The sequence below is a fragment of the Myodes glareolus genome, chromosome 5 (assembly GCF_982192425.1).
Source record: "Myodes glareolus chromosome 5, mMyoGla1.1, whole genome shotgun sequence".
Lineage (NCBI taxonomy): Eukaryota > Metazoa > Chordata > Mammalia > Rodentia > Cricetidae > Myodes > Myodes glareolus.
The window spans coordinates 68,451,088-68,470,600 of NC_142030.1; the positions used below are offsets into that span (position 1 = coordinate 68,451,088).

General features: G+C 47.5%; 1 protein-coding gene across 1 annotated transcript in view; it reads left to right on the forward strand.

The window, feature by feature from the left end:
* The first annotated feature begins 2,867 nt into the window (after positions 1 to 2,867).
* The window catches only part of Qsox1 (quiescin sulfhydryl oxidase 1), a 36,288-nt gene continuing 19,642 nt past the window's right edge, over positions 2,868 to 19,513 (forward strand). The window contains exons 1-2 of the mRNA XM_048421676.3: positions 2,868 to 3,197; positions 10,984 to 11,084. Coding sequence (XP_048277633.3) covers positions 2,930 to 3,197; positions 10,984 to 11,084 — 369 coding nt within the window. The 5' untranslated portion in view covers positions 2,868 to 2,929. The remainder of the gene's footprint in view (positions 3,198 to 10,983; positions 11,085 to 19,513) is intronic.

Genomic DNA, 19,513 nt, shown 5'->3' on the forward strand with positions numbered 1-19,513 from the left:
CAATAAACATCAATTAAAAAAAAAAGAAAGTTGGGTCTCTAGTGACAGTATATGGGGACCAGGCACTAAACTCAGGTAGGCAGGCAGGCTTGACAGCAATCACCTTGACCAGCTGAGTCATGCACCAGTGGTTCCTATTTTCTGCTAACTGTGGACCAACAGTTCCCAAGAAACCCCAGAGACCACAGAAAGTAGGAACTACTCTAGGTGATTCTGTGTGTTACCTGCGTAAGCTTTCTCTCAAAACTGAATAAGGGCTTCCAAGATTAAAAAATTGAAATCTCAGACATTATAACCCCCAGTCCTAATCTTTTCGGCCTCTCTGCCAAGAAACTTTCTCTACGTTATTCAAAAACTTTGTATTCTTTCCCATTTCTGATTCTCTAAGATATGGAAACAAGCCAATCTTTGTGTTTCTCTCTTCCCTTTCTTTTCCAGGCACTAGACTGGCCCCCACACAATGTCTCTTTAATCCTCATGCTTCTGGGGAAGTAACCATACACTTTTAACAGTGGAGACATCTAAGCACATTTTACTGGCACCTGACCCAGCTACAGAACTTTCATTCCCTGGAATTCAAAATTCCTAAAAGACACCTTAAGACCAGGAGCTGCCAGGATGGGTGGAAGTGGGGCCACCAAAGCTGGGCAGGACTGAAGCCCAGGGAAAGTGACTAGCAACACATGAACTGGCTTAGGGTTAGAGAGGAGCTCACCTCCCACCAACTGCTGATAGAATTTCCTTGTGAGTTTCAATTGTTAGACACAAGGAATATTAATACTTCAAGGAAGCAAAAGTCCCAACTGCTGGACCTCTGCCTGGAACGATCTGACCTCAGACTGTCACAAAGCTCCCTCCCAAACATCATTCTAATCCTTTGTTCAAATGTTTCCTTGTAAGAACTTCCTTAAAATCAGGGCACCCCAAGCCCATCCCTGGTGCCGTCTTCTTTCAGCTACCTCATTTCCACAGAGCAAGGAGCTCATGTGTGCCAGGGGTAGTGGTGATAACATACACCTTTAACCCCAACATTTGGCAGGCAAAGGTAGACGGATCCCTGTGAATTCAAGTCAAGCCTGGTCTACAGCGAGAGTTCCAGGACAACCAGGACTACAAAACAGAGAGACCCCGTCTCAAAACAAAACAAAATGACAACAACAAACCATGTGCACCACTCAGCGCTCCTGCTTCTTGGAGACTTAAAAATTATGCTTTGAATACCAGAGACTCTAAAACACTTTCTTTGCTCTAAAGGTGCACAGACTGCAATGCTCCTTTCCCAAGGTTTCTCTTTCTGAAGAGTCAAGGCCCTTCAGTTTGTAGAAGAGTGTACGAAGTTCAGATACACGAAGAAAGCTGTTACAGTTGTACTCACAATGGAACACAGTGGCGTGCAAACAGCAGAAACACCAGGAACCAGTTATCCTCAAAGCCAACACATCTGAGCAAACATCTCAGCAGAGCTCAAGAACTCCAGAGAAAGAAATTAATTAGCCTTCCGAAGTATTATGAAGGTATACCTGACTAGATAAAAGGGTAGGAATTTTATAAAACAATTTGGTTGTTTGGGGTTTTTTTGAGACACTGTGTAGCCCAAGTTGGGGTTGGCACTCCTGTTATTCCACCTCAGTCTGCAGAATAGCTAGGACTGGGCACGCCTCACCCAACTCAGTGGTTTGTCATTGTTTAAGTGTATACAAACCTATATGTGGTCTTCAGTGGTATTATTGACTCAGTCCCCGCAAAACCCAAAATGTACCTGTCCCTGACCACCGTCCAAGAGAGCACCTCCTTTGTTACCCTATCATAACCCTGTTTCCCCATAGTGCTTGGCATCAGCCAATCTACATTTGCTTGTGTATCATCCTTTATCCCCAGTGGAAGGTCCACACCCCTCAGTCTTTTATCACTTTATTCTTAATATTTGGTGCATGACTGGCACCAAGACATCACTCAGTTTCTCGCGAAGAAAATGAGTAACAAATCTCAAGAGCTCCCCCAAGGGGTCACAGGGAGGGGCTCATCCAGAGACACAAAAGAAACCGGTCAGAGTGACAATCCTCTGATGACCACCTCCTCCCATCAAGATATCGCACAAGACACCCGAGGTACAAAAGGTACAGAAAGCCCATTACCACCTCCATACAGAGAACACAGGGTCAGTTGACCAGATGGCTTGAGAGGACGTCGGGGTATGGGACTGTCTGAATTCTGAATATGCTTAAGGGAGGCAGATGCAGGGTCTGGGCCGTGGGGAGCCCCTCCCTGGTGGTATCATCTCAACAACTTCGAAGGCGGTGGGATGTGAACTCTAAAGAAACTTCGCTTCCGCGGCAAGGGAGCCCAGCCAACTGTGGGTAGAAAACCCTCAAGCAATAGCTCCCTACACTGAATGGCCACTGGCCCCCAGTGGCGAGCGTCCTTCTGGCTCCTGTGGGCCTTGGCAATCACAATCTCCTACCTCGTGGCTCTTTTCTCCCACCTACTTCGAATTCCCACTGTCAAAACTGCGTGAGGGAACCCCTGGAACTTTCCAGGAACAAGATAAACCAGTAACGACCATGCCAACGGACTCCGCTTCCTTCGGATACGGGGGCCGAGAGTGGCCAAACGCCACCCCAGCCCCCGCAGCGACCCCGAGCCGCGGCATGAGGCTCCCCGCACCCGTCTGCCGACCCAGCGCGGGGCTTAGATCGCTGTGGGCGGGAGCGGCGGGCGCCGACCTACACGGGGACTTCGGCTGGCTAGTGGCAGCTTACGCACCGCCTCTCCTGAGCCCGAGGCGCGCAGGGGCGGCCCGGGAGGCGGCGCCGGCCTGGGGGCGGAGCCTCGTAGCTCCTCCTCGCGGGCGGAGGCCCGAGGTTCGCGGCGGCCTCCGGGTACCGACTGGTCACAAACTCGAGCGAGGTGGACGTTCCAGCCGCATAGGATGAGGAGGTGCGGCCGCCACTCGGGGTCGCCGTCGCAGCTGCTGCTGCTGCTAACGCCGCTGCTGCTCGCGCTGTCCGGCGCTGGCGCGGCCCGGCTCTCCGTGCTCTACTCGTCCGCAGACTCGCTGACGCTGCTGGATGCGAACACGGTGCGCCAGACCGTGCTCGGCTCCAGCAGCGCCTGGGCTGTGGAGTTCTTCGCCTCCTGGTGTGGCCACTGCATCGCCTTCGCCCCGACGTGGAAGGAGCTAGCCAACGACGTGCGGGGTGAGAAGTGGAGGCCTCTCCCGACCCACCTGGGCAGGTCCCGCGAGCTGTCCCGCTAGCCTGTCCCCCTCCTCTCGCGGCTTCCCTGGCCCATCCCCTCCCCCCAATTTATAGCCTTCAAATTCTCCTGGGCTCGCAACCCCCAGTCCTCTTCTCCTGGGTTGTCCTCTGTCAAGTCTGTCTCTAAGCTATGAGCATTTTCCTTGTCCCTGTGTTCTTTCTTCCCTGGGACTTACTCCAGTCCAGCTTTGTGGCGGTACCCTTCCTTGTGCAGGGACCCCGTCTTGCCACTTCTCTAGCTGTCGCTGTGGCACAGTGGAGAAAAGAAAGCTGATGCTCATTCTACCGCCCCCACCACCTTTCTCCACTTCCATGGCTAGTTGCATAGCCGGCACACACATTTCCTTTCTCATTCCTGTCTTTGAATTGGATGCTTTCCTGTTTGCCCATTTCCAATCCAGGTGCTGCCTCTAGCTCCTAAACTTCCTGTCCACATCATTATCAGCCTTCCCCTTGGGTCTGGCCTCGCTTATCCTTAGCCTTTAATCCCACAAACCCAAACTAAACATAGGCCCGTGATATGTCGTTGTCCCTTGCTCGGTGCTCCAGTCACTGTCTTGGACATTAAGACCATGTTTCTTTGATTCTAAAATACCAATTGTGGGACCCACCGTTCATTTAATTACAGCCTAAGGGGTAACAGGATTAGAAAAACTACAAAATGTATAGAGATTTTTAAGGTGTGTTGTATTACCTAAATGCTAAACTTTACAATGCTAAAGTATTTAAATACTTAAGACCTAAAGCTCAGGGGACATGGTAATAATGGTGATTATATACTGAGTGCTTAAACAGTAAGTTCAGAACTTCCTCTCTGCAGCTTAAAGATTCTCTGCTGTGGCACCATCTGCCTAACCCAAGTTATGACTGTCTGTGGGGCAGGAGTGGCACGGTGATGGATAGGAACTGGCTTCTGATTTTGCTACTTGTCTGTGGACTGTTCCCTGGTTTGTGGTGCCAGGCAGAGTACCACAAAGCTGGTCATCTGAAGTAACCATGGATGAGAACTGTAAGCATCTCAGGGAACGGGCATTTCTAGAGACGGGCAAATTCCCCCTTCTGTGGGGTTGGTGGTTCTTGAGAAGCTCAACTGTGTGTAAATAGTGCTTCTGTCTATCCCTGCCAACTCTCAGACTTAGTCACCCCCTCCCCTGAGCAGCTGGCAAAGCCATTACTGAAGTGGTCGCATGGAACAGCGTGTAGTTTTCGAAAACAATTTTTAACAGCACTTACAGCTTTTTCCCCTACCTCCAGTTTATACTTGCCCACATGCCTCTTGGTCCCATCATCCACATGAGCGGCCCTTAACACTATTTTAATGATGTCAACACATCTGGTCAGGGCAGTAGGGAGAAAGAATGTGTGCTGTGGAGCTGAAAAGCTGAAGGGAGGTCATGTCAGGACCCAAACACCGTAAAACTCCCCGTAGGTTTCTAAGTGGAGTCTGTAAGAGTTCTCTAATGGCAGCGTATAGACTCATTCTAGAAGATTCTTGTATTTTAAGTGTGCTGAACGGAAAGATTAGCTTCCAGCTGACTCACATGTTTGGCCTCTTGTGCCCCAGAGTTTCCTATGAGTTGTACATACAGGTACATACTGACGTAGCCTGTTTCTGTATGAGGGTTACCATTTCCAAAAAGGGTCTTGCATGAAGAGACAGTCCTTCTCTGAAAGGAAAACCAAAAGCAAATCTTAACTTCTGGAAGGAGAAGCAGAGTCATCAAAGTCTATGGACATGAATCGGGAAAATGAGAGGTAGGGGGGGTCTCCATGGAAACTGGGGGTCTCCTCTTTTGGCCCTGGGGCTAAGTCATTCCTTCAGCGAGATTGTATCAGTGAAGGGACAATCTGGAGTTGACCTGTGACAGTGAGGGGAGTTCCCTGCTGAGAAGCTAGGGCTGGCTTCTGTGTTCTGAGCTGTGTGGTTGTGGGCTGGCAGAGGGCCGCGCTCACCACTCTGAGTCATGGCAGGAGCAGACTTCCCTGTACTGCTACAAGTGTTTTGAACAGGAGCAGAGAGAGTGTTTGGAAGCTCATGGGCGCTAGGGAGACATTTATAATCCTGACCAGCCGGCTTTAGGATTTGCTCTGAGTGGATAGGGCTCATTTGTTAGTGAGTTGGATGGGAGGGTCTCTGGGGCAGAGCACTTGTTTCTGGGAGCTTGCTCACCCTTTCTGCTCCCGAGCAGATCCTCTTCTTACCATATGTTTGAGGAAATGATTGGGTCTAATTGGGACCTTCATTACTATTCCCTGGCTAATCATTCAGCAAATATTTGTTTAATGACAAAGCATTGATTGCATAGCAGCTGGGCCAGTGAACTATACATAGCAGGAAAATGGGCGAATGCATGAAACGGTGTTTGAAAAAGACAAGCGTGCTTCACCTATTTCTTATGGGAGGAATTCAAGTCAGGGGACAGTCACAGAAGGACAATCTAATTGTTCCCCATTTCTCTCGTGCCAGCTCTTTGCTAAGAACTTTTCATCTTCGCCTGAGAAAATAGATAGTGAAATTCCTCGTCTCCACACCTTCCATTTGTTTGGCTCTTGATTATGAAGACTCAAATTCAAGATAGGGTAGCCCATTGTTTTGGGCCTTTGGCAAGGCACAGGTGTAGGTCAGAGTGAGTATTTACAGTTTGAGCCCAGAAACAGAAAAACGTGTCCTTTAAAAAATCAGCAGGCAAGTACGGTTATAAAAATGCTGATGAAAGGTTATTTTTCTCTTTAAAGATTTGTTTGTTTTTATTTTATGTGTGTGAGTGTTTCCCCTGCATGTGTGTCTGTGTACCACATGTATAATTGGTGTCTGCGGAGACCGAAAGGGACATTGGGTACTCTGGGACATTGGGTCCTCTGAGACATAGTATCAGAGGCTGTGAGCCGCCATATCAGTGCTGGAAAGCAAACCAGGCCCTTTGCAAGAACAGCAATGGCTCTAACCCCCCGAGCCATCTCTCCAGCCCTTGTGGGGTTCTTGCCTTAGTAGTGTCTGACTTCCCAGCGTGGGCAGGAGGAGCAGTGACTGGAGGAAGAAGGGCTCCCCATGCAGGAAAGCAGCACATACAGAACTGATGTTTTTAAGGCATGCAGATTTGGCCTTCAATGAGCATTGCTGACTTTGCCTTTCCATTTGAGAGCATGGATGACATCTTGTCCTTGTGCCCTTGTGATGCCTACCACAGACCGAGAGCACACTCATGACAGCCAATGGCCAAGCCTCGCAGGAGTCCAGATGGTAGCATGAGCAAGGAAACTTTCTGTTGGGGCTGCAAAGGGCGTTGGAGGCCTGCGGTCCTGGCCTTCGACCGCTGCAGATCTGAGCACTGGAGAGAAGGCATGTGGAGCACACGTGCCTTGGCCAGCAGTTATGAGGTCATTCTTCTGCCTCTCCAGAGGACACTTGTGTACGAGCACAGCAGAATTCACACTGGAGGTTTTCCCCTCACCCATCATTGCAAAATTTATACCTCTCTTGACTTCTCTTGCCATCCATCCTTTCTACTCTCCATTTTCCAATTTACTGTGTTGCTACTAGAGAAATTATTCTGCCCAAGTCGAAATGTAGTGAGAAGTGCTTCTCCTCAAGAGCGAGTTGGGGTGTGAGAAACCAAACACCAGAGAGTCCCTCTCACTGACGCCAGAGCACCTGTCTGTCCCACTACATAGCTGTGCTGCACTAATGCGACAGTCAGAGAAAGAAAATTTAGTTTAAATATCTCAATTGGCTTTTATTTGTGATTCTAGAATCCTGTAAAGTCCTGATGAGCTGAGTTAGGGTGTGGCCTTACTGACAAAAGGGCTAAGGACAAGAGAACACAGAAGACAACCCCCCAAAAAAATGTATTGGTCATTTCCTAGTAAGTTTTAGATCAGGGGTTCTCAACCTTCCTAATGCTGTGGCCCTTTAATACAGTTCCTCATGGTGTGGTGACCCCCAACCATAAAATTATTTCATTGTTACTTCATAAGTGTATTTTTGCTACTGTTATGAATCATAATATAAATACCTAATATGCAGGGTATCTGATATGTGACACCCTCAAAGGGTGGTGACCCACAGGTTGAGAACCACTGCTTATAATTGTGGCTAATTATAATGTTGGCTAAAGTTGGCCTTTTGTGGATGTGGCTGTTATCTGTCTCTTGCTCTCTTGGGAGGTCCAATAACTTGGTTTCAACTTAGTGGCTTAGAACTTCAGCATGAATTGATTCTATCTTGTGTGGTTTATTGCCTGCTCCTGGTGCATTAGCTCAGCTTAAACCAGTGGACTTCTGGAAATGATATTTAACCCATTAGGATCATGAATATCCAGGCATGCAGTATCTAGTGTAAAGTGCAAGCCATAGCTGTATATGTCATTGTGAAAAACATCCCTGAGGTGGGACATTTTACTCCTTCAGCCAATAGCATTTAAGATACCAGTCCACTTGGGCGTGGTCTCTTCTACTGTAAATGCAGCTGGAAAGCTTACCCTCATCCTCTTTCTCTTTTTTTAATGAATAATGAAGGGTTATTTATTTAAGGGAAACTTACAGATTACTGTCCTAGATAACAGTCCTCTGCACAGACAGGAATAGGGTCTAGCAGCTGGAAGCCAGAGCTGGGAGCAAGAGAGCAAGCACACACTTTCCAGCTGCATTTACAGTATAAGAAACCACGCCCAAGTGGGCTGGTATCTTAAAGACTATTGGCTGAAAGACCTCCCACACCACATCCCTTGGTCAGAACTTAACCATCATCTAACTTGCCCCAGCTCCCACCTCTACCACTCGTTGAGATTGAAGCTGGTCAGAAGAGGCACTGGTTTCATTTCATAGAGCACAAGTAATCAAGGTATAAAGAAAGCAAGGCAAGTTGATGGCACATGCCTTTAATCCCAGCACTTGGGAGGCAAGGGCATATGGATCTGTGAATTAGAGGCCAACCTGGTCCACATAGCAAGTTCCAGTTCAGCTAAGGTTACATAGTGAGGCCCTGTCTCCAAAGAGGATGGGGGGGGGTGTTGCAAAAGCCAACCAACCCAAGCATCATCTTCCCTCTGGTCCTCCACCTCTGATCTACATTGCATCCTTGTCTTCCTGCATCCCTATTGAAAAACCAGTGTCGAAGCTGTCTGTTCTGGTCTGAATCCTTTTGAAATTAGCTCCAAGGCTCAATCCTGGGTTCAGATTTTAGATTCACCATTAATTAGCTTACCATGTCTTAGGCATGGTTATCTGATCTGTTTTATAGTTAAGGAAAGCAGATTTGGAGATAAATGCCTTAGTACTTCCTGATCGGGTTGTTGAGAACACTGAACTAGATAAATTGAGCACACAATAAACTCACTCCATGTGCTGATAGCACAGTCCTCTAAGTAAGGCTGAAGCCCAGGTTGCTGCCAGTTATAGAGGATATTTAACTGGAAGGCACAGCTATTTCTGCCGTTTTCTCTTAAGAAGGCTGTACTTGGGGCAAGAGCATACATATAAGGGTAATGCCCTGACATTGGTACAGTGGGCAGAGGAACAAGTAAGTTTGTCAAGTCTCCTAGGCTCTCAAGGTAGGAGGCTTTTGAGTCCCTATCTTCATTTGCAGATAAGAGGGTGTGGTGGCCACATCACATGGTGCCCACATCACAGTGATGATACAGAATGTCCCGTTCTTTCTTCTTGCTATGTGGTATGTACCGATATTTCTTAAGGATAGCTGGGCCTTTCCTGTAAGTCTCTCCAGAACAAAGTTCTTCCCTAGAGGCAGAACAAAAGGGACTAGTTCAGAGTGTGCCAGATGGCCCTAGAAGATGAAACTGTATACCTCACTAGTCCTTGGTCTCCCTTTGGCAGGGACACACAAAGGACTTAGTGTGCCGTCATCTGTTATTCGATGAGAAACTCTGAACTTGAGCTGGAGGTAACAATTGGTGAGCTCTTCTGTGACCTACGAAGAAGTGGTTCTCAACCTTTCACAAGGGTCACCTAAGACCATCAGAAAACACAGGTGTTTATATTACTATCTGTAACAGTAGCAAAATTACAGTAATAAAGTGATAATGGAATAATTTTATGGTTGGGGGTTATCACCACGTGAGGAATTGTATTAAACGGTTGAAGGCTGAGAACCACTGCTTTGAAGGATGAGTGAATATTGAATGAATCCAGGCATTATTATAGACTTCTTTAACCTCACCTACTACCTAGACTGTAGAAAAATGAGGCTGGAAATAAAGAGAAAGCCAAGATTAGAGCAGTCATGAGCTGAAAGCTGGTCCCTGGTCTGGGCTGAGTGCCTACTGTGTGCTGGGTAAAGATTGTTTGGCAGCAAGGAGTCTAAAAAAACAAAAGACAGAGGTGAACACACCAGTCATTGTGTGGGTCTGAACTTTGGACACATGAGGCAGCTCTCCTTGGGAGAAAGTAGTAGTCCATCTGAGTCAGATCTGACAGGGGAGTCTGCAGAGAGGGAGTACCTGGAGACATGTGAGCAGCGTGCTGTCAGGGAGGGAGGACACCTTTGGCTTTGCTTTGGAGTAACGCTGAGAGGGAACTAGATATGTGGACAGAGGCCAGATCTTCTAAGATCCTCAGAACTGCCAAGGAGTATGAGTAGAGGGTGGCACAGTTAGAACCAGAGAGATAAAAGATGAGCTGGCAGCTGGAGAGGCTGGTGAAGCAGAACCACATTAGGAGTAAGTTGCATGTGGTTATTCCAAGAGCCCCTGTGGGAGATGCAGTACCTAGCTCACTGGGTGTGGAGGGTAGCTTAGAAAGGAAGTGAGTAAAGAAACCAGATCAGGTGTCCAGGCCACTTAGAACAGGACAAGGAAGTGATGGCTCGAGTAGGGGAAGATACTCAGGAGGGAGGGCAGACAGAATTTGGAGTCAGGTGAGCAAATCCCTGTGGACAGGCTATTGACTGTTCTACCAGCAGTAGGACGGGGCTGGAAAAGGCCATGCCTTGACCCACAAGACTAATCTCTTTAATGTCTCAAAGCTTGGAGGTCTGTGCTATATAATTTGACACTGGCCACAGCTTCCCCAAGGTTTATGTGGTCTCATGGATATGTGTCCTGCTCTGTGCTGGAATAGACCTGACCTGAGTTAGAGCTTGGGGAGCTGTTAGTGTGAATTGATTTTCTGTCAGTTTCTGGTCTGTACCATTGTTTGTTCTGCCAGTTACTTCTCAGAGAGAAGTCGCTAGGTCTGGGGCCTGAAGAGGAAACATGACCAGTCTTCCTGACTGTTGGTTGCCCTGCGGCTTGGCTTCCTTTCCTGGGGGTTTCTGGATCTCCTGCCTTCTTTCTCCCCACAAATTTCTTTCTGGAATTTGTGCCTCTGTTTTGGGGTACCTTGCTGGGGAATATAAGCTCCCAAGGTATGTTCTACCTTTGGGAGCTGATGGCCATCTTAGGTCGCTCTTCAGGGACAGGTACTGAGCTACACTCCGTATTTGTCTTTCTCAGCTCCTCCAGCCCGTGCCACACCCCGCTAAGCACAAAGGGAGCGTAGATGTCTTTACAAGGCAACGCACCATGCTATTTAACTGCATCCTAGGTAGAGGGCCTTTCTCGTGAGGCTCTGCCTGAATGAAGACTGAGGTAACTGTCTCAGAGGTCATTTTTTGAAGAGAATATACCCTTCCTCAGAGGAGTTTGCAGGGGATTAATGGCTGTGGGGTTTTAGACGGAAGAGCAGCAGAAGGCTAGCTTCTCTCACTTACTGGATTTATCTGTCCTTTCAGACTGGAGGCCAGCACTGAATCTTGCTGTCCTGGACTGTGCTGATGAGGCCAATAATGATGTCTGCAGAGACTTCAACATCGCTGGCTTCCCAACTGTGAGGGTATGTGACAAAGGGAAGAGGGGAGCTGGGGATGGCTCCAGATGAGCATGTAGCCCCTGTTCTGCATTCCCTGCTACCTCCCTGGGCTTCTGAGCTCCAGTGAGCCCTCTGGTGCTTCTGGGCCTGGGTCTTTAAAGTCTTGGCTTCTGGAGCACTGTCCACCCTCTGATGGTGCACTGTTTTAGAGACAGAGGCAGAAATGGAGGGGCTTTTCGTTCTGAGAAAGACTGTCTTTATGAAGGTGACGACACGTGGGAATGCTGGGTGGGAAGTCTCTGCGCTGTGTTGTAGTCATCACAGGCTAGTGAGTGCTGCTGCTCTCAAGGTCATTTTCAGTTCTCACTTCTGACCTCCCACTCTTGGAGGCCTGGTCATACTCTACAACCTTCTGTAGACAGGATCATCCTCTGGGCCTGTTGTTCTTTAGAGACACTGGAATACTTCATCCTTATCAAGGAAAAGCTTTGACACAGAAATGTGTCAGCGTGACTTAGGGGATTGCCTCGCCCCCATAGTCGAAGTGTGCAGTACTTCATTCAGATGGCAGAGCTTCCAGGGACAGACGTCACCAACATCCAAGGCATGCGGGTCCTCATTCTCCGGCTCGGGCAGTACACATACTCATGAGCTTTCTGATGATCCTCTGTCAGTGATCACAGGACACCAGCCATTTTTTTTAAAAAAATAGTTTTTAATATCCAGGTTGTGGTAGCACACATTTTTAATCCCAGCTCTCAGGAGGCAGAGGCAGGTGGATCTCTGAATTCAAAGTCAGCCTGGTCTACAGAATGAGTTCCAGGGTATCCAGGACTACACAGAGAAACCCTGTCTCAAAAAAACAAAAGAAAAAATAGTTTTTAATTTTGTGTGCATTGATGTTTGGCCTGCATGTGTGAGGGTGTTGATCCCTTAGAACTGGAGTTATAGACAGTCTAGACAGTTATAGACAGTTGTGAACTACTGTGTGACTAGGAATTCCAGGTCCTCTGGAAGAGCAGCCAGTGCCCTTAACTTCTGAGCCATCTCTCCAGCCCCCCAACAAGTTAATGTCTGGACAGTTACCATGGTCCTTAAAAGTCCTTACACATCCCAGAATGATGCAGTTGTAGCAGTTAGGGGAAGGGTCCTCCCGGGGCTCAACCCTGCCCAAAAGAATGACAACTACATAAGCAGTTTCTCTATAACTACTAAGAATAATCAGGAGATGCCTTTGAAGGTTAAAATGCCAAATATTATCCCTGGAACAATATATCTCTGATTTCAGGGACCTCAAGTTTCAGTCCAGTCTACAAGCCTAATCCCTTAGCAGTTTCATCTGCAGGAGTGCCCATCTCTGAGCCCCACTGGACTCAGAGGCTCCCCACCCCAGAGTCATCACTTCCTAAATGGTTACCACTTAAGATCAGGACCCAGGCCCATGTTCTCAGACCAGGTTGCTTTGAGGAACAGTGTAGCAAAACAGTGTCTTCTGCCACATCCCCTAGGATGCTCTTAGCAGTCACCTCTCTAAGTAGAAAGTCTCCCTCGCAAGAACATTGCTTGTCCTCTTCTCCAAGATGTGTAACAAGGTATCTCAGTGGGGATGTTCTGTGCAGACCCAGAGTGATCAATACTAAGTGGGAAGCTGGGGGAACCCCAGTGTAGCAGCTGAAGCCATCATCCATATGCTCATAGATTTTCTCAGTGAGCCCTGAACCCTGGGGGTTAGCTACTGTATAGCTCACAGGGAGACCATTCAGGACTTCAGTTGGGGTTCAGTAGGCCCTGACACCTGGAGCTTTCTGTTCAGCCAGGGAGTGGCCAGATATAGGGTGTGAGGAGGAGGCTCAGGTAGGTGCAGGTTCAGAGGCTCCTCAGCACCTACCGAAGTCACGCAGTACACGCAGGCTGGATGCCTCAAGTGATTAATCACCTCACCTGCCCAGCTGACTGTGGGAGAGCCTGGGAGGGACCTTACCTGGTCCTTCTGGCTTGCCTTTATTTCCAGACTGGTAGCACCTGACTGGGCCAGTTCAGTAGACAGCTGTCCATTTCCCAAGCTCTTGTCTGGCCTCCCTTGGCATGGCTTTGCTTCCCTGAGGAACCTGATGCTTAGTTTCATCTAAGGAAAAGCACTCAGTGCCCTGTCCTTAGCGCTCTAGAATATGGCCAGGTGGTCCACACTGTTGCTGGGTCTCTGCTGCAAGACTCTAAGCAGTGTCTTTTAGATGACCTCTTTAAATGACTACTGTGACCTGCAATAAGAAATGTGTATTTCCAATTTTGGGTATATACCCAAAGGACGCTCAATTGTACCACAAGGACATGTGCTCAACTATGTTCATAGCAGCATTGTTTGTCATAGCCAGAACCTGGAAACAACCTAAATGCCCCTTGACCAAAGAATAGGTAAGGAAAATGTGGTACATTTACACAGCAGAGTACTATACAGCAGAAAAAAATAATGACATCTTGAAATTTGCAGGCAAATGGATGGAGCTAGAAAGCATCATCTTGAGTGAGGTAACTCAGCCCCAGAAAGACAAATATCATATGTACTCACTCATAAACAACTTTAGAAATAAAACAAAGAAAATCAGCCTACAATTCACAATCCCAGAGAACCTAGACAACAATGAGGACCCTAAGAGAGACATACATAGATCTAATGTAGAAAAAGACAAGATCTCCTGAGTAAATTGGGAGCATGGGGACCATGGGAGAGGGTTGAAGGGGAGGGGAGAGGAAGGGAGGGGAACAGAGAAAAACCTATAGCTCAATAAAATCAATGAAAAAAGAAATGTGTGTTTTACATTGTGATCCTAAGTTTGGTTTGTGTTAACTATTGCTAAAGTAAAAGTTTAATGATATTTTTTGTTTCACTTAAAAAAAAACCTGACTGTCCTTCACTAAACTGACTACTTTCCAGCTCACTGCTAGGCTGTTTCTAGCGTGTTTTAAACCAGTACTCACACGTTTCAGATCTCTGTCTTGCCTATGAAAACCTAAAGTGCTAGGCTCCCTAAAAAGCAGAACACATTTGAAAAGTCATCCCTTCAGCCAGGTAGCACTATTGCCCTAACTACTGCCCTCCAGGGGCCAGACCCTGTCTTTGCTCACCACCCTTACAGGTTGTGAGAGCCCGAGGTAAGGACCCATGGTGGGACATGCCATTCTAATAAGTGACATGTGTCAGTGCTCTTTTTCTCTGCCTCCGGCCCCTTGCCAATGAGCACATGTTGATCTCCCAGTAGTCCAGCCAGTTTAGAAAGTCCCTAGCCCTAAAGGCCAGGATCTTGCTCCGTCAGGTCCCCATTAGGCCAGAGTAGAAGAAAACAAAGGCGCAGGGAGGAGGGAGGTGAGTTTGCAGTGGGATTGGGCTGAACAAGTAGTAGGCCAGAGCAGTGCCCCTCATTAGGTGGTGAAGGCCTACTTAGTGGTCTCTGAAAAGATCACCAATGCGGGTGCAAACTCACTGTTCCACCGCTCACTGTGTGTGACAAAGGAAGTCACTTAGAGGCCCGACCAGAGTCTCTGATTTCCTGTCTGTAAAAATGGGTGAACACTATCTATTAATAAGATCGCCAAGTATAAGGAAAGGCCTTACCTGTGGAAGTGCCCAGGCACTGGCATTTTGTGGGGCTTGGTAGTGTTAGTTTTCTTTTTTTTTTTCTTGTCCCCTGGATCTAATGGTAGTTTCTGTGTGGTGGGTGTATCCTAGACATGGAGTAGCTTGGGTAGTGAAGGTGAGAACTGGCCCCCTATTATGGGCAGAGCTGTGTGACATGTTGCATAGAGGCTCATATTCAGGGGTGAAGTAGAGCAAGGGAAGTAGGACCCCAAGAATGGCAGGTCCTTGAGAGCCAGGCAGAGTATGGAGCGCTGTGGAGTGCAGAGTCTGGGCTGTTGCTTTATAGAACTCTTACTGGCCTGTAGCCAGATGGTGAGTTTTCAGGAGGAAAGAGAGAATTCAGGTCTCCTGCCTCCACTGTCTGCCATCCAGCCATCCTCTACACTGATCTTTCATAGCACAGAAACTAAGTAGCTAAGGCAATTGATATTTCTGAGCTCAGAATAAAATACTTGTAGACTTGATTATGTTTCTGAAAACTGGTCCTATGTGCTTGACTCCAGTGCCACCACTAGTCTTCCTTTAACCCGGCTTAGCTGCTGTGGTTCCTGGTGTCTTGTATTGTGCTAGGAGTTGTTCTGCTGTTGTGGAAAGACCATAGCATCAAGTCCAGGGAGACAGAAGGGCCTCCCTGTCTCCTGTTTTATTTTGAGGGGTGAAAAGAAGAAGCGGGGCTAGAGAGATGCCTCAATGATTAAAAGCCTTGTTGTTCTTACAGAGGACCCGGGTTCAGCTCTCATTACCTCCATGGTGGCTTAAAACCACCCTTAGCCCCAGGGTATCCAATGCCCTTTTCTGACTAATGCAAGTACCAGACACATACATGGTACTTATACATACATGCAGGGAAACACATATACTCATAACATAAATCGAAGAGGGGGAGAGACGTTGAACAAATGAACTGCTGCCTGTTGCCATCTTTTCAGTTCAGGGGTAATTGACCTCAGGTAGGCACACACCTCCAGTGGCTGACTTAACAAGGATGTATTTTCCTAAGAGGACAAAAATGTGCCCTGACTAGATTTCCACTTGAGCTTTCAAGGTGATGAAAGGGCTATGGCTGCTGGATTGGACAGCTAAGTTGCTAGACACTATACCAGGCACAGTGAGGCTTGCAGTGATGTATAAGCTGTTAGCACTACTACGCAAGTCAGGCAGGTGGGTGGGTGCCTTAGTCACTGTTCTGTTGCTCTGAAGAGACACCATGACCAGGTAACTCTTACAGAGATTTAACTGGGCCTTGCTTACAGTTTCAGAGGGCTAGTTCATCATCATCATGGTGGGGAGCATGGAGGCAGGTAGGCAGGTACACTCCTGGAAGAGTCATGGAGGGCTACATCTTGCTCTGCAGCCAGGTGGGAGGTGAGGAGACAGTCACTGGGCCTGACATGGGCGTTTGAAACCTCAAAGCCCAACCCCAACTCCTCACCCACCTCCCCCATCCCCGTGACAACAAGGCCACACCTTCTAATCCTTCTCAAATAATACCAGTCTCTGTTGACTAAACATTCATACATATGAGCCTGTGGAAGCCATTCTTATTCAAACCACCACAGTGTTCAGGTTGAAGGTCATTGTGGTTGAAGTGTATGGCATGGTGGAAGGTCAGTTTGGGTTCAAATCTGGAAAGAAATGCCTTAAATGTATTGTGTTTGGATCTTACTCATAGCCCATGTAGACCTATGGCAATGGGAAGAGGAATCCCATAATTATTCCTTAGAGAAGGAAACAGTGGCAAGGAGGAAGACAATTGGATAAAAGATTGAGAGAGAGAGAGAGAGAGAGAGAGAGAGAGAGAGAGAGAGAGAGAACTTTCATGAGTCAGTTATCTCCTACCATGTAGATTCTAGGGATTGAACTCAGGCAGTCAAAGTTGGCCATGAGCTCTTTTGCCTATTGAGCCACCTTGCTGGCTGAGGATTAACATTTCTGACTCATGAAGAGAAAGCAAATAGGGACTAATGTAATAGATCAGGAACTAAGTTTTCACTTATTGGCCCTGGTCTAGACAAGGTGAGAGGTTCTGTTGACAGGTGACAATGCTGTTGAAGAGGTATCCCCAAGGCAGAGTCACGGAACTCGCCAGATGACTGGATGGATGGGGGTTGTAGGGAAGGGACATGCTAGTTTGGGAAACAGGGAGGAGTACTGATTGCTGGGCGAGATAAAACACAGGTGCAGAAGTAGGTTGGTGTGTGGGCAGGGGTGCCTTGATACCTCTGTGGAGTTTACCAGGAGGAATCAGAAGTCTAGGACGGGTAAGGACCTGCAACACAAGGCTCAGAAAGTCAATCAGCTGAGCAAAGTGAATAACTTGGCAAGAGAGAAACAGTAGCTTTGTTCTTGATTCATTCATTTGAAAGTATAAACTGAGCCCTTCCTCCTGATGGTGCCTTTAAGGGCTTTTTAAATGAAGAATGGCACGATTTGATGTGTAGCAGCAGGAGAAAGACTAAGAGAAGCAGGTGGTAATGACAGTGACCCAGGAGAGCAGCCAAGGGCAAAGTTAGGACAAGGATTAAGAACCAAGAAGGGCTAACAACCAGGGAGGGTGGCAACATGAAAAGAAAGGGAGAGGGGAAGAAAGGAGGGAGGGAGGAAAGAAGGAAGGAAGACAAGAAAGAGTTAGTTTCAAGAAAATATGCATTAAAAACAAAAAAAAAGCTAGGCAGGGAAATGGGAAGCAGCGAACAAGCAGTGCCTGGGAAGCTTGGGGCCAGCTAGGGAGATTCATCACGCAGCTTTCCTGAATGATTTTAGCTGAGTGGTGGGCTCCAAGGAGTGGGGAGAGATGTCGGGGAGCAGAAGAGATTTGGCAGTGCAGGGAAGCAGGAAATGCAGTGACTGGAGAAAGAAGGGAGGCCTGCCTGTTGTCCTGCCCTTCTTCCCTTCTGTGCTACAGTTTGCATGAACGTTCTTAAGATCTCTTTATAGCCTAGGAGAGGAGCTGATAGAGAAAGGGTGTAATGAGAAAGACATTAGAGGTGTGGGAGTTGCTTTCTCAGGATAATTCTGTCCTGAAGGTAGATAGGAAGTTTCTGAATGCTGAGAAGGCCAAGTGGTGATGACACAGAACTTCCTTTATCATGCACTGTGTCAGGGCTCCTGAGCCACTCTTGGTCTCAACTCAGAGTTCCTGTGGATGATTAGAACCTTGAAATTTAGGGTGAAGAAGATGCCTTTTGTTAGGGGGCAGGGAGAATGCCAGCTCCTTTTAAGACAAGTATTTGCCCAGACTTCGGCAGCCTGATGGCTGATGAAGGAAAGGTACCATGTTCTGCAGAGCTGAATATAACTGCTTTAGCTCTGGGAAAGCTACCCCATTGAAGGCTGGTCCATGACTTGGGCGGTCCAGAAGGAAGCTGAAGTCTGTCTTGTCAGAGCAGAAGTGAGTGTGTGCAGCTGCAGGACCACACCAAGCAAACCACCCTGCAGTGTCACATTTGTCCTGTTTCTGAGAAGCAATGCTTATCCATAAAGATTCTACTGTGTGTTATAAACTTGATTTCATGTCACAAAAATTCAGGAAATTTGGATTATTTTACAAGTATTAGAATAATAATTTTACTAGGTCAAGATTTGTTCAGTAAGTGTCAAGAACATGGGTGTACTGTGGCATATGTAGATGGGTTGTTTTCACTTGTGAATAAAGTATTGCATTTGTATTTCGAAAAGAGAACAGGGTAGAGAGCAGGAGGAAAGGCAGTGAGGTCACAGGAAGTGGGCAAAGATCAGGGAGGGATCGCTGGTTTCTGCAGTCTCTTACTTGTGTGAATTTTCCCTTCCTGCCTACCCATGAATGGAACAGACCAATCCTAACTGATCAGTGTTTCTTGGTGCTAAAAGGGTGTGTATATAGAAGGGAATGATGGTGATGGAATTGGCATTTACTGAGTCCATTATTAGATGTACTGGTTACTGTACCTTAATTACTTTAGCTTTTATGTTATTGAATCTTATAACAATTCTAGGCTGGTGCTGTCATTCATTTTAAAGATCAGAATACTAAGGTTTAGAGAAGCTAAAGGGTTTCCCAAGGCCACACAGCAAGAACAAAGCAGAGCCAGGTCTTGAACCCAGTTCTGCTACCCCTATGGCTGCAGCTAACCTACTGCTTCAGATAAGACTGAGGTTTGAGGTCCTCATGAAGGAGCCTTCAGGCCCTTCTGCAGATAGCTGAATATCTTCCAGGACAACCGAAGTCTCCCTCAGATAGGAGGACATAGTCAAGAGCTCTGCAGCCATCTTGCCACTTGGGCAGAAGCCCAGGTTGTAAGTTGCCTACTGCTCTCTCTGCCCTCTCACTCTGATGACAGACTGTCACACATATGTGGAAAGAGGACAACATGATGTCGAAAGGGGTCCGTGTGCTGCAGTCTTGTTTTTCTGGGGCACAGGTCTACCACTCTGTAGGTCCTGTCCTGCATTCTTGACCCTTGGCCGAGTGCCATGACAGGCTGGGAGTTCTCATTGAGAACACACTGGCCTCAGAGACCCATTTCTAGGAAAAGGCAGAAGGGCAGACGGGTACATGGAAAGCTAATACGTGCCAAGGAATCACTTTCTTCTTCAGATGGCCTACATGAAGGCTGTCGGTGACTTTTCTCACTAAATAGCTTATGTAGCAATGTGCGGGTGCCAGTGTTTCATGGAGCTGGTCTCTAGTGAAGTTTCTGAGCTGTTGCCTCGGGTTCTAAGAGTGCTCTGGCACTGGAGAGGGATTGAGTGTGAGGACACTAGATAAGGTCTCAGAACAAAACCTCCATGATCTCACTTACAGGTGAAGAAGGTGGGACTCAGAAAAGAGAAGTAGTCT